Below are 16,160 nucleotides of genomic sequence, written 5' to 3' on the forward strand. Positions count from 1 at the left end.
AAAAATTTTAGCATCATCTTTATTAGGGATGAACGAAGATGGTAGCAAGTGAGCAAGGAGAAGAACCATCCACAACAACAAATAAGTCATATGTCTTCAAAAGAGGCACAATCTGAGATCTCCATAATAGATAGTTTGTTTTATTCAGCCTCGTTGAAAAGAAGCCATTAAGAGAGGAAAAAGGATGATTGAGACCTGGGGCTCTGACATCATGCTAAAGTCTATAATTTTCAATAGAAAAGGGTAAGAGAGAGAGACGTTTTTCAGAGAGAGAGAGAGAGAAATGTTGGAGAGAGAAAGGATGAGAGAGTTTGACACAGAGACGTACGTGGTTCGGTTGATCTTTGCAACCTATGGATATAGGAATGTGATTTGCTTCCTTGAGATTAATTGTAGTACAAATTACATATTCATAGTTACAAAAATCATTGATCAACTTTAATCTTGAACTCTTACTCTAGAGTTTGAGTTACAGAAGTTATTTATTTGTGTTTGGTAATAAATTATGTTTCTGTGTGTTTGAATACAACTCAAAGTCTAATCCACTTGTAGATAAGATGTAATTTGTTGAAGTCTTTTAAGTGCTTGAGTTTGAGTCTGGTTCTTGAAGTCTTACACGCATGGAGTAGCAATGGCGCCAGGGCAACCCTAGATTTGGCTAAGGTTTCCTATGGTTTTCCTATTTTGCCCTCAGATTGCGAAAATTATTATTATCCTTAACACCCTCAGATTTTAACTCTTTATATTCAAAATCTGACCTCAATATGATATCATCTTTTTCTTTTTGGTAAGAATATAAGAGATCATCACATGTATTTTTCTCAACCGCTTCTTAAATAATCTTCTTCAAACCCTGATCATAAGAGAAACTAACCGGCCTAATCTTAGATGTAATGATCCAATCACAGTGAACTAATAAAATAAAAAGTGGAATCAATCATGATGAAGGCAGTATAAAAAAATTCAAAACATGGCAAACAACCGTGTGCTGATGAACTAACTGTTGTGAGTAATAATTAGATCATAGCTCCTAAGACAGAACCCCAACTTCCAAGTGACCTTTTCATCCAAAAGAAAAAAATCCAGGTGATCTGTTCAGGATTATAAAATGAAAGTTTACAACAGTAACGTGCATGGGAAAAGCAAACTTTCTGTGATTTCTAATCGTTTTGCCGTTTGCAGTTTGACAGAGCCCTTTGGGCAATGGAGAGAGGAAAAGACTAGGCGGTGGAGTAGGGTTCAAACATATAGGAAAGATAAACAAGTGAGAAATTCTGTAAACCCATAATTTAAATAAAACAAGCAACAGTAGCGTTAGAGTTGGGAGATGTGTAAGATGCTAGGCTTTATGGTAACAGAAGGCCTGTAATTGATGTGCTTGGGGCGCATGCATGTCAAAGCATTCGAAACCATAGAACAAGAATACCTTAGGAGCTAGCTACTGCTACTGTTACTGTTGCTGCTGCTGCTGCTGATAGAAGAAGCTGGTGCTGGTGGTTCAAGCCACAGGGGGAGCACCATATGCACGCTTGTAAAGGAACCCTACAGCCACATACAAATGGACCAAGCTGAGTTAGACTGTGAGTGGTCTTTTGGTTGTCTCCAAAATCATGTGGATCTTTCACTTCTTAAGGTTTCCATTAATTGAACCTGAATCAGCAAATACTCAATAATTTCCAGCTTTAATATGCATTTACTAACAGAGGTTAAAGCATAAATGTACATTTCATATCACATATCCTCAAATATTATGGGGGATTTTCGTAAGTCATCTACGTTTACACTTCGCATTCAACAGTCAAACTTAACAGGTGTAAGCCTAGCCTTGATGGCTTGACCACATCTTGGCTTGTTGAGGTGTTTGAGTCATACCGAATTAATTTGTGTTGAGGTACCCAAGTTATACCGATAACCCTAACATGGCTTACCTTAGCCCGAATAGGGTTTAGACTCAAAATTCTAGCCCTGGGGACAGATCATGTTCAAATTATGGTTAGGGCTAAGGTTAGGATTACTCTGGGGTGACCTCGATCAATTCATACATAGCTCTAATACTTATGAAGTTCCATTATCCTAACCTCTAGAATAGAATGATATTGTTCACCTTGATATATGGTCGCCGCTTTGAAATGTATCATTCCAAGTAAAGAAGGTTAAAACATATATGCTCATCGCGTAACACATCCAACTTGACATGGAATTTTCCTTGATTTCACATCCTTCACAGTATTCATGACTTCATCTCCCAAGTAACATTCTATGCATTCTCATATACTTTTTGAATTGTCATCTGATCTCTCATCTTTCTGAAGCCAATGAGAGCTTATTTCATTACTTATTTGCTAGATGGACAGATGGTACTAGAGTGTTATGGTGCTGGTATCCTATGCTAGTCATGTAGGGAGACTACTTCTGTGAGAATATAATTAGCTAGGTGATAAGATCCATTTCTTTTCTATTGCTGGTGGGACTTGCCACCTTAGATTGATGCGATGGTCTATGCTTTCATCATATTTACTAGAAGCATTATTAGTTAATTATGTTAAGAAAATGTGAAATGATGGGAACTAGCTAATCAGGCGGTTATTTTAAAATGTTGCTAGGTTTATAGGGTTTTAATGTTGTTAATCCAAGTAATAATAAGATTGGCAGGATTATTGATTAAAGCCAAGACATTCTTGAATTGTTTTTGCTGGCCATGGAGACTATGATGATAGTTCATTATGTTTGTAAAAAGCACTAATTTATATGGGGTATCTTCTGCACTCTCCCACATGGTTAGAGCCCTACTGCGACACAAAAATCCTATTCTAGAGATACCCAATTTGGTATTCTAGTTGTAGACTTAGTTGGGGTTTTCAGTTCTGATAATCATCTAAAGCTGCTGTTTTTTATCCTTCTTATAAAATCATACAAACTTTTCAGAATACAGAACTGGAACTGAACCAGAATTGAATTGGGTTTGAATCAACCGGATTCAGTCAGAACTTATCAGAATCAATAAGTGACCACAATGAAAACGAGTATGGATCCTTTACCAGTCTGGGTAGAGGTCTTTGCTCCCCTCTCACCTCTTCATGACATATTAGGAGCTCCAGGACCGATGGCATCTCTCCCTTTGGTTGACTTAATTATGCAATTCACACACCTTCCCTGCTAACTCCTCTGATTGAAATTCTTTTTTTTTTTTTTTTTTCTTGGTAATAATATGAATTTATTTACAAGAAAAAACCCTGGAGAATGTACATCTAGCAGCATCAAAATACAAAGTACCAATAGATTAGAAGGGGGGGAGGGGAAAAGCTAATAAAGGTGTTTGTTTAGCAGCTGCATAAGACGCTAATCTATCTGCTACACAGTTTCCTTCTCTCAAAGTGTGAGTGAACAAGATGTCATCTCTTGAATGTCTTCTCTTCACCATAAAAGAAATATGAATCCATATGAGTGCCCTTCATAGTTTATCATGTGAGAGAGGCACAAAGGTGGGATATGCTTGCCTTTTTAAGAACACAAACGAAGATGTCCAAATGTTAACCAACCTTCCCTTGCGAAAATGCCTCAAGCCCACCTGATTTTTTGGGTTGAGCCAAGGAAGGAATTTTTGGCAAATTGGCTATATTTCGCCGTTTCAAAAGGAGGTCACACGAAATATACCCCCATGATATATATACCATACATATGTGAGAAATCGTCGATTTTTTGTCCTTTTTTTTTTGTAAAACAATTTTTTGTCATTTATATATGAAATTAAGACAAAGGGTAACTTTGATTGACCGAAACACATAAAGTAAGGTAAGGTTGATTAAAAATTTGAAATGTATAATTATAAAACGATAAGATTAATTGAAATTATAATTAGAAATAAAGATGTAATTGAAATTTTAATTAAAAACAAAGATGAAATTTTATGAAATAAGGGTGACTAAATCTATAAAATTATAATTAGAAATCAAAACATAAGATAATATTTGTATCGTCTAATATAATTATTGGTCTGAAAATAAATTGATCCGAAATTCCTACAAATGTCACCGAAATTTCAGCAATATTTAAGAATTTCAATGGTTCTGCCAGCCAGCAAAACCCCAATTCTTGTAAAAAAAAAAAAAAAAAATCTAACCTTGGGTTGAGCTGTCCTCAACCTACTTTGATTTTCAATCTGTGATCACATTACCTTATTAACCAACCCAACCCAACGCAATACAGCCCAAATGATTCCCCTTTTCAAGGAGAAGGTCCCAATCCATAGATTTCATGACATTTACCAGACTAATTTTCTTAAATGTTGGGTGCTTCCAACTGTTTTCCAGCATAACCTTTGATTTAACACAACCCAATCAATTCCAATCAAACCTTTGAAGAAAATTATATTCATTACTAGATTTCTTTTGCTGGCTCTTGGCAACAAAAATTATCTCGAAGTGACACTACATCAAACTTCGTGATGAGAAAAGTGCATGCCAACAGATAAACAACATATGTTGTTCTCACTCCCATCCATTCTTTCAGATCTTATCAGAAACTGTGATATCTAGGCTTCATCATAAACCCATTGAATACCCAAAGTTGTTTAAGGAAATATAGTGTATGAAATCCCAAAAGACCCAGAGTTGTTGGCCCAGATAGAGACCCTACAGGAAATGCCCATTATAAACAGCTCCTTTCACCATGCATGCTTGGCCTTTCATTTTTCTACTTCCAATGTCAATGCGGTGTGTTTCTCACTTGTCTGCTTAAAGGGTTTCAGCAAAGATCTCTGTTCAATGGATGATGGATTGCAGCAATATAGCAATATCTCTGAGAAGCTATGATACGTTTAAGGCCTTTGGTTCCATCAATCTTTTCAACATGGAACCTTCCACTGCTTATCATGAAAATGAGGACCTGAACTTTGAAATCGAGTAGGTTTTCTGTTAAACTTTGAACAGGTTTTGGTATTGGAATTGGGGATCTCTACTTAGGACCTCAACTTATGAGTACTTCTTAGAAAGTATGGTTTAGATAGTTCTTATTCTGTGGCTTAAGATTTTAGAGTTATTTGTGGTTCTCCTCTCTCTCTCTCATCCTTCGATATTTGTGGTTCAGAATCTGAGCACATTTATTTGAATCTCTTCCCTCTAGTATCCTTACCCACAATCTAATATCTTAGTCACTTGATCAACATAATGAAAATACAGAATCTGAGCACATTTAATGGATTTTAGAAAATGGAAATACTCGCTCTCACACGCATTTAATGGGATTTTAGAAAATGGAAATACTCTCTCTTTCCTTGCGCACAATCTCAAATCTGATCACTTGCTCGAGAAAATGAAAACATTTTCAGAATCTGAGCACATTTAATGGGTTCTAGAAGATTGTCTCCCTAGGTCTTAGCTTAAATGTTGTACAATTAATGCGCAACACTAGAGCTGTTTATGGTCAAGATAAAATCTTGAACACTCATTTTGCAAATAAATTTTACCAAATAAAAGTTCACTTACGCACAATGAAAAGAAACGAGTGGTCGAAATTTTACATCAACTACAACTTTGGATCTCGACCATAAACAGCTCTGTATTGCACAGTTAAAGCAATTCGCCTCTCTCACAGATCCTTACTGACAATCTGATATCTTGTCACTAGCTCAAATAGTATGAAAATATTTTTAGAATCTAAGAAATTTAATGGGTTTTGGGAAATGGGAAAGAGATCAAATACAATGTAACACTAAGCAACATTTTGGCATTTATTTTGTGAGGTATTTATTTTCTCAGCTAAAATTTGTTGCACTAGATAAAATATTTTTCTTTGGGGACAAACAAAGCATTATATTAAACTCTATAGAGTAATTTAGGAGGTTGGACAACTAAAATCATCAAGAAAGGGGGTGGCTAAAGCCACCACCAAAATCTTGAAATGTTAAACATCCTACTGCCATTTACTAGACAATACAATCAGCATGGGCATTTTTAGTTATAAGAATATACACAAAACCAAAAGAAAATAAAGGAAAGCACAGATCTCTGCCACCAAGCTTTTACTTGCCCAATTGAGTGTTGGGGACTGCCCCTGAAGGGCCGAAACAGTTGATTGGCAATATGAACATAATTGAATGTTTAGGGTTTAGGGTTTAAAACTACCAAAAACATAATTCAAATTTATTAACAGATCTTCAAACTCTGCTGCAAATACTATTGCTCATGGAACTGTTTATTCTTTTTAGGTTTTGGTGGTTTATCCCACCTCTTTTTATATGTGTAAACAATGACTCTTTTTTTTTTGTAGGTTTATTACAGAAAAAATTTAATATAAGATTGATAGTTGTTGAGAAAAAAGAAAAAAAAAATAACATTATTAAATATTTAAAAAGTTTAAAGACTTTGTTACTACTAAAGACTCCCTACTAGTGAAATGCAGTAGAGTGTATTTTAAGCCATAAAATCTCAAAAAGATCATACCAAATCAAAACTGGTTGTTCAATTTTGGTATGGAAGCCATTGAAATGAAATCGTTGGATCAATTGAATCTACATTTTGGGATGCAACTGAAGAAAAAAATGTGATCAATTGATCTTTTATACTTTTTTCTTTAAATGAAAATTTGTCATTGAATCGATGATGGACCGTCTTATAATTTATAAACCAGCAATGAACAAAAATCAACCGGTTCAATAATTAATGATTTCATGTTAACATAATATTGTTTTGGTCAGGTTTCTATCTTCGTACCAAAAAAAGAGGTGTGTAAAAAAAATCAGGGAAATGAGCAAAACCGAACCAAGCCGACCATTTAACAACCTTATTGGTGGCCTTGAATTCATTTGGCAAATACTAGATAAAAACAACATTGCAAGTGAATGTGTGAACATAGTTAATCATACGCATGATAATCACTAATAAGTGTAGAAAAACAATGGTCGGCAAGGTGGTGAATTTCTATTTGCAGTTCTGGTCAGCAAGGTGGTGACTTTCTATTTGCAGTTCGGCTACATCGAGGATAATCTTTAAGCCTATATTTACTTGCACTCCTAATGGATGATCTAATTTATCAAAAATAAAGGGAGAAAAAAATATTAATGATCTAACCAAAGATATTCAAGATGAGGTTCTAATGTGTATGTTTTTTGTTTTTTTGCCAATGACATTATTTTAGTAGATGAGACACAAGTAAGAACTAGTACCAAGTTAGAATTTGGAGAGCAAATTTGGGATCAAGAGCTTTAAATAAGAACAAAGAAGATGGACTATCCAATTTGTAACTTTGTTCGTGATCAGACAGATGATGAGATGATGAAACATGATGAGGATGAAATTCTACAAGTAATTATTTAAGATACCTTGGCTCAATCATAAATAAAAAAAAAAAATGTGATATGGAAAATGATGTTTCCTAAGAACTAAAGTAGACAGATGAAATGGAAGAGTGTGCTTGGGTATTATGTGAACAACATATTCCTTTGAAGCTCAAAGAAAAACTCTAGAAGATTGCATTACTACAAAACAGGGGATACGGTGTAGAATATTGACTTGTTAAGAAGCATCATATAGAAAGATGCTAAGAAGAATGAATGGAAAAATTAGGAAAGATAAAGTAAGGAATGATCATACTAGGCTAATCTGGGAATAGCTCTGATAAATGATAAGCAATAAAAAAAAATCAATTGAAGCGACATAACCACGTCCAATGGAGTCCTTTAAATGCCACATAAACTAAAAAGTGATTTAATCTGAATTAATAGAACTAGGAGAACTAGAAGTACCTAAGATAACATTAGAAGATGAAATGAGAAAGGACGGTGCATGACTAGGCCTTATCTCTAATAAGCTCTCAAATAGAGTTGATTGAAATGCAAAAATCCACTAAAAAAACAAGAATGCAAAAATCAACATACCAATACCATTTGGAATAAGGCTTCTTGTGGTGGTTTTTTTCTTTTTTCCTTTTTTCGGTATAAAGGGGCTTTATTAAGCCGGAGGATGAAGATATTAATATGTCTCAGCAAGAGTCGAACCCACGACCTCTTCACTAAGATGAGGTAGTTTCACCACTAAAATAGCTCTGCGTTGGCTTATCTTTTCAACTCTAATCATGTGGATGATGTGATTGACTCCTCATTGGCTATAAAGTAAAAATTCGTAAATGGTTCATCTATTTGAGGGAATCCATAACACATATTATTCTAATCTAAGGACATTCATTAGATTCACTTAAATTAGAATATCACATGTGACTAAATCGTATAATTCATTGGATGCTCATTGCCGCTCCAAGGATCGGTTCCAAACCCCATGGCCCTACCACATTAGACGTGTAACCACCACGTACACCGATATATGTTTGCCTATGTGTCCAATGGTAAATCAGAACGATATTGTGCTACATGCTCCTCTTGCTACGAAGGATAAAAGCCTCAATCTAATGCATAGAATATGAAACTAAATACTTTAATATGAAATAGATTACATGACTTTTTGTTAACAAAAAAAAAAAAAAGATTACATGACATTTCCTTTTTTTTTTTTTTTTTTGGGTGGCGGTGTTAAAAATAGATTACATGAGTTGAATTAATACGTTCCGTCAACTCTAAAGTTTTTGATCAAATACCTAAGCAGTCCCGTACCTCCTAGATGTTACATAGCTTATAGCCCATGGGCCTTTCCTAATTCGAATCAGTTTAAATATAGATGCAAAAAATTTCACTTCTTGTTCTTTAACTATGGGCCTAAATCAACCCATCAAAAAACAGATGAAAGCTAACCATGCATCAGAAGGTGAATTAACAAGACATACAGCTTAAAATATAGTTTAACAATAAGGTAAGCCAGCCAAATTTCTTTAAGAAAAATAGTGGAAAGTTCAGATTGCTTGTCATCGATACCAGCCATCAATAAAAATTCAAACAAAGGCCCAAGCCGTATCACTAACACTGTGTATGCTGCTTTATGCAAATCGACCAAGGTGAGGACCAACTGGTCACTCACCCGTCTCAGGTCCCAGGACCAGAGCTACCTTTTATAAGCTAAGGTTAAAAGTTTAAAACAAACTTGGCATTGCAAGGTGATAATTCCATTAATGGTAGGAAATAAAATGGGCAAGAGATGAATCCGGATCCTTCGCTCACGTGAAGAGGAAATTTTCTAATCCACATGGTTAGATTCACGGCATATGTCCAATCTAAAAACAAAATTCTCTTCACATCATGAATTTAACTATGTGGGTTGAAAAGTTGCTTCTCCATGTGACTAGAGGATCCAGACTCGGAAAAGATCCCCACAGCCCATGTCCAAGCGAATTGCATGCCCTGCATGGACTGTTGCACATCCCCTTTAGGATGTCCTGAATACTCTTCTTCCCTAACCTGAAACTGCACAAAGGCGTAGGATGGAACCTCTCCCAAACAAAATTTACCAAAAACTGTATCTCAGACATTTCATTCTTATAGGGTTAGGGTTTCCTACTACTGGTCAAACCTTTGACTGCTGAAGGTAACAAGGACGGGTTGTCAGTTGTCACAAGGGTTTATGGAGGAAGTGAAAATCAGTATTTCTAGCCCATGGTCAGCTAGAAACATTTGCTGTCAAACTAGCTTGGGAACTGAAAATATAATGGAACTTTCACACTAATTAGCATTGAGAAGAACCCATTTCTACATATATATATATATATATATATATATATATATATATATATAAGCATTGATCATTCATACAAAATCACATCACATTTAATCTGAGGGAGGGAAAATATTCATGTATGCATTACCTACTGTATTTAGCAAGTCACCCATGAGTGAGCATGCCATCCCAAGTGTTCCTAAATAAGGCATTCAACATTGTAGGTTGGAATATATTTGAAATGGAAATTCTATTTACAGGTAATGAGCACAGTTCAATTCCCAGAACACCCACAAAAATATTTTGGCAACAAATAGCGACAGAGGCAACTACATATTTACAGTTCAGAAAAAGAGAGAAGTTGCAGAAAAGAGGCAACTAACAAACCTCTACTGGGGGATGCAACATCATATATGCAATAATATGCTGCAGTAGCTTATAAAACAGTCATCCCTGGTATTCTCCATGAAGTGGCCACTCTATTAGCTGACCACGTGATTCCTGACCAGCTTTATGCATGAACAGAAAAGAACCCAGAACACGTGGGGCATGGTGATCACACATCTCTTGAACTATATATATTATGCCATGAAGAAGATGAATACTATCAGGAAAAATATCAGGACAGCAAAAATTTTTATCATAAGCGACCTGTTAGAAGATATCCGATTCAAATGCTTCAGAAGGGCACTGTGAGCACCTTCTACATTCACCAATGACTCTTCCATGTTATCATCGATCCTGAATATATTTAATAAGGCATAGTTATTACAAAAGCAAACTTACATTTGGAGAGCATCAACTAGAGAAATAGAGACAGAAGATGGAGAAGAGAGGATATCTCTTTTATAACATCAACAAATTGCGATAGTATCGTGGGGAACAGAAAAAAAGATGTGATATGTTTTGATAGGAATTTCAATTTTTTGGGTTTCTCTTACAGCCAAGTATCAGAAAAAGACAATAATTTATAGTCATTGGTTCCACATTCGCATTCCGATCTATTTTTATGGAATCCGCTGCCATGCAAATAGAATTTCTTGTCAACAATAAGACTCCAATCTTAATCAGAAATTTTCAACCTTAGGTACCATGCAGCATAATGACCCTTAGGTTACAAGGCACTCCATGGGGGTATAGAAGAGGCCTACCAAGGCAACCACATGTATCCTAGGGACCAACTTGGACAAAATTGACTGCCCTGGAAAGACATGTACATATGCAACTTATATAAGATAGTCATTTTTTCTTTGGTGTTATTGGTTTTTGATTTGTATGCACCATATAGACACTTTATATCATTGTTATGTTGTAATGTTAAGACTGCATTTTGAGCATTAATTACATATCTTTTAATATCATCATTTAAAATAATTAATTCTAAATTTCATTTTTTGCTTTTCCTTTGCTGATTTGATATTGTGTTATGGATCAAATGATTTGTATCGAGTTGTGTAACTACACCCCCAGGGAATTGTTGTCCACAATACCCTGCAAAACTTCGTTGGTAGTTTTAGCCACGACTCACAATAAGGAGGTTGTCCCTATCATGATATGTTTCCAGTTTCCTAGTTTAGTTACGTTAGCGTAGTTATTTGGTTGTAACTAGAATCATATTCTAAGTAACTTGCAGTCCATGAAAGAAATAATCAGAGAATCCATCATTTAAAAATTTCTCCCTCGCTTCTATTTACAGGTACTGCTTTCAGATTCTGACTTACTACAGGGTATTACCGCTGGAACCTGCTTTCTCCTTGATAATTGTTTTGAGACATTGGGTTTTCTGATTTGTGGCATGGAGCAACCAATGTTTTTTACATTTCCATTTGTGAAACCCTAATATATGGTAGAAGTAGAACTGGGTTTCAGTAAATATTGATATAAGTTTATGCTATAATCATGACATAGCATGCATAGGTTCATCAATAGCAGGCTTGCTTAGGGGTTATGAGTTGTTTTGTAGGTGGGTAGGAGCTACGGTATGTGTGTTCAGTTATTGCATGTGAGTAAGATAATGTATTTGAGTGGCAAAAGATAAGTTGCTGTAACGGTTGCAATGCAACCCCATTTAGTAGTCACATTTGAATGAGAAATACAGCAACTATCACCCTACAATTTCTCAATTGAGAAAAAGGATTGGTGACCTCCAAATTATACCAGGATGCCTTGCTTCATCAGTACAGTATACCTATTTTATTTTCCCTTCCCTATTTTACCTATCCCATGTCCATCCACGTATCAGTCTGATGAATCATACCTGCTACTTTGCTGGTCAAAAAACTAATAAGCTATTGATGGTGTTTATTGCCAACCGAAGATTTATTTGCTGCATGGTTGCTGGGAGATATCCTCTGAATTTGTCGTTTTAATGGACTGATGTATCAATTGCAGCTAGCCGTGCTCTAAATTGAAATAATCTTCTTGTCTTCCCTGAGTAGAGGGCATAACTGTATTGATTGTTGCATTGACTCTTTAGTGTTTTATTTCATGAAACTACTGCTGACCAAGTGGTTTCTGTGGCCACAGTTTCTTCTTTGCTGTTTCATTGGTTGATGCTCTACTACTGCACTAGCCTTGGTCATCTGTGGCGCATTACTGCACTTCCACTGAATAGGCAACCAGTAAGAGCTGATCATTGATTGACTTGATTCTGAACGATGATTGGAAGTTGTTAAATGAACCCTAATTCCATCATTGATGTCTCGTAGGAGATGTCATTAGTGCAACTCTTACCCATTTCCACTTCTGATCTGCTATCTCAAGTAGGAGGCAAACTTGACTGTCACCTAAAGAAGACTCCCCCGTGGTTGCAGAACAATCCTCTTTCGGTCTTCTACTGCATGCATGTCCCAAGTTAAAGATAACCAAAACATTTATCTTGCTGATTATTTTTACTACAAATGCATGTCCCTATACTTGTTACCTCCCTTGCGTCAATGTACTTTCCTTTCCAAGTTTACCATTTGGATTTGGCTTACTCCTAACCAAGGTATGAAATTTTGCCAAAACTTCACCAAAACCCAGAAATTTCGACAAAATGTCGCTGAAATTTGGGAATGTTTCGGTGGAAATTTCGACCCCAGTTTCCAGGGGGTAGTTGAGGTCATTTTGGGCTAGTTTTTGGTGTCCATGGTACGCAAGTTCGCCGAAATTCGGCGAACATCGCCGAATTTTGAGAGTTTCGGTGGCTGCTGAATCAAAACATCCACTTCCAAATTTACAATATATCACCGGAAATCATCGATTTTCTGGCGATTCGGCGAAATACTGGCGAATATCACCAGCTCTCCATTAAAAATGCAGGCTTGTGTTCAACTTATATGGTTACTCATCTTTGTGTTTGAACTTATGGCTGTGCAGAGCTTGAGCCCACTTGTCTTATGCCGGTCCACATGTACGATGCTTCAGCCCCACCATGATTTCGTAAAGTTGGAGATTCAATCGATTGTGATGCCACCGATGACCGAACTTCCCCGTGAAGGAGATGAACTGATGAAGACGATTTTTTAGTTATTTTGACATTTTAGGTTGTGCATTTGAGCCACACACATGGTTCATGGAGAACCATGGAATTGTAAAAAAAAAAGTGAAAAATATTAAACATAAACATGAGTACTGACTGACTGACATTTTGTAGAATTGCAATATTTCATATTACTTTATTAATTTTCTAAACATTACTTTGCAGGTATGTGACGTATGTGAGTATGTCGATATATCATTGCAGCCTAGGTATGCCGAGATTTTGCCAGTTCGCCAGGTAACGAACCGACGAACTCGGGCGAGATTCCGTACTGTGTTGGTGTCTAGCCTAATTTGAAGCCAATAAACAAACTGGAAGTAATATTTTTCCCTAAAACCTAACCTAAAGTGGTGCTTTGAAATATGAATTTAAATCAATGTAAATATGGATACTATGCAAGACAACACTAAGATTTTTATTAAAATGCAACAAGACATACAACAAGTAGAATTCAATATACAAGTATGTATTGGGTTAGATCCATCCCCTTGGTCATGGAGTACTCTGAATACTAGACATAAGCATTGCCATAACATGGTACGGATAAAGTTATCCATATAGTCTATCACTGGCATAACTAGTCGTGCTAGTCCTAATGGATATCCAAGGATAGAGTCACAAATGATGCACCTGAACCATCTCCATACTCATATGCAAAAATACTACTACATAAACCACCATATGCTCCACCATATCCATAGCCAAAAACCCTATATGGAACTACCCCCTAGAATTTTCAAAATTTCACCTGAATTTTTTAGATTTTAGCGAAATTTCCTCAGCGGAATTACTGATATTTTGCCGAAATTTCACCAAAATCTGAGACTTTTCGTTTTCGACCTGGATTTGTGTCACCACTAACCGAAACACCAAAATATTGCCTAGTTTCACTGAAATTTCGGCAATTTTTGTACCATACTTCAAACTGAACTCAAATAAACTATGGAAATACTGCTACTCTTATTGAACTTGAACTATTTATAAAGTTGCCACTCTCACATCATTGACGTATTCTGAGTCTTGTTTAAAAGGGCCTATGAGTTTGGCTGAAATATACAGAATTGTCACGGGTTTGTATATTTGCAAAATTTATTGATATGTTAAGTCCTATAAGACTAGATTACACCAATTTTGAAGTGGAGAAGTTTTGAAGATTGGTGCTTGCATGCAGCAATGGTTGTTATTGCTATTATTGGATATTATTTACTCATAGATCTTAGCAGCTCCTTTTCATTATTAAATTTATGTGAAGCTCATCCTATCTGATGCTGGCTATTGCTGCTACATAATGATGGATTATCAACTACTGCATTCTCCAACTATTTGTCCATGCTTCATGCTTCATGCTACACATGAGTAGGTGATTAAAAATGATTGTTATTAACTGCTCAAATCATCAGCTAAAAATTAATATTATTTTCATCTCATATTTTCATGTCCTCAACAATATATTATCTATGTAATAGTTGTTAATGTATTCAGCAAGATGCAACTTTTTTATAAAGGGTGTTCTATCTTCATTTTACTCAGTTTAATATGATTCCAAAATTCGTCTTTACAGCTCTAACTTGGCATTAATCCCTATTTGTCTTGGTAGGTGAGATATAAACAGGGAGTAATACCACCTGCTAAGTTTCACTATAAAGATCAACTTTGGAATCAAATGGCTTTAAACTAAGTAGAATGAAGATGGAATATCTAGTATGCAACTTTGGTCATGCTCAACAAGCTGATGGGGTTGTAAACCATGATGAGAGAGAGATTCTGCAAAATGATTCTTTTAAGTACCTTGGCTCAATTAATCAATAAATAAAAAAGGTGATAGAGGATGATGTTTCCTAGAATTAAAATAGGAAAGATGAAGTGGAGAGGTGTCTCTAGGGTTTTGTGTGATCGACGTACTCCTCTAAAACGCAAAGGAAATTTTATAGGGCAAATTGTACGACTAGCAATGATGTATGGTCCGGAATGTTCGGTTAGTAAGAAGCATCATATAGATAAACTTAGGTGAAGCGAAATGAGAATGTTGAGGTGGATGAATGGAAAAACTAGAAAGGATAGAAAGGAATGATCACATTAGAGCTAGTATCAGAGTATATATCCAATAATTAATAAGTTACGAGCAGATTGTTTGAGGTGGAACAGCCATGTTCAATGGAGGCCTTTAAATGCCACCTGTACTAAGGAGTGATGTGATACAAATTAAAAGGAACTAAAAGAACCAGTGGCATGCCTAAAAATAACATTAGAAGAAGTGGTGAGAAAATATATCCATGGCAGGCTTAGGCCTTGCATCCAATATAGCCTCAAATAGAACTAATTGGAAGGCAAGGATCCATGTAGCTAACCCCATTCAGTTGGGAGAGGGCTTGTGTTGTTGTACTGTGGTTCACATCAACCTCATGTTGGTTTACAGCAATCTTATACTCTTGTGTTAACAGCTGAAAATAACAAGGAGAAACAGAGAGAAGAAGAGAATGAAAGGCGAGAGAAGAAAAAGAAGAATGCAGAAACAGCTTTGGAGGCCTCACATTAGGTTGTGAGCCTCCAATGGCTTAAACCTTTATTTATAGATCAAAGCAAGAGTCCAAACTGAAGTAGGAAACTAAATAACGGATTTAGGAAACCAAATTAACAACAAGAGTACAAATTGAAGTAGGAAACTAAATAACAGATTTAGGAAACCAAATTAACAAAGGATCTCGAGTTAGCACTTCTTTTTATTTTCTAGTTCTGCCCTTCTAACAACAGCAACCATATGTTGTCTGGTCCCAGCAACCTCAGCTACTTGGTGTACTGTGATCTCTACTGCACTTTTACCAGTTTCACAGCTACCTATGCTCCAATTTCATCTTTGACCTCTATTTGGGCTTACAAGTGCATAGAATATTTGCATTTCAAATGTCTTCTTCATGAAGTTTACTGCTGCCTTCCTTGATAAAAGCTTACAATGTTACTGTTGCTGCTATAATATTGTGGAATGTGGTTTGTGCTCTTTGCTGATTAATTTCTCTGCTGCTGTACGGAATTTTTATTTATTC

The 16,160-nt window shown here is 35.9% G+C and overlaps 1 protein-coding gene across 2 annotated transcripts in view; it reads right to left on the reverse strand.

The window, feature by feature from the left end:
* Positions 1-1,524: 1,524 nt before the first annotated feature.
* Positions 1,525-16,160, reverse strand: part of SYP31 (syntaxin of plants 31) — a 33,249-nt gene continuing 18,613 nt past the window's right edge. The window contains exons 6-7 of one of the 2 annotated variants that reach the window (XR_016171570.1): positions 9,984-10,337; positions 1,525-1,542 (exon numbers count right to left, since the gene is read on the reverse strand). Coding sequence is in view for 1 of the 2 variants with exons in the window: in XM_089144333.1 (XP_089000459.1) it covers positions 10,178-10,337 (160 nt within the window). In the remaining variant the exon portion in view is untranslated. Of the gene's footprint in view, positions 1,543-9,665; positions 10,338-16,160 lie in introns of those variants that run through there. The other variant, XM_089144333.1, reaches the window with a different exon arrangement.

Source organism: Hakea prostrata, chromosome 2 (genome assembly GCF_041222555.1).
Source record: "Hakea prostrata isolate BN-2017 chromosome 2, UWA_Hpros_2, whole genome shotgun sequence".
In the NCBI taxonomy this organism is placed as follows: domain Eukaryota; kingdom Viridiplantae; phylum Streptophyta; class Magnoliopsida; order Proteales; family Proteaceae; genus Hakea; species Hakea prostrata.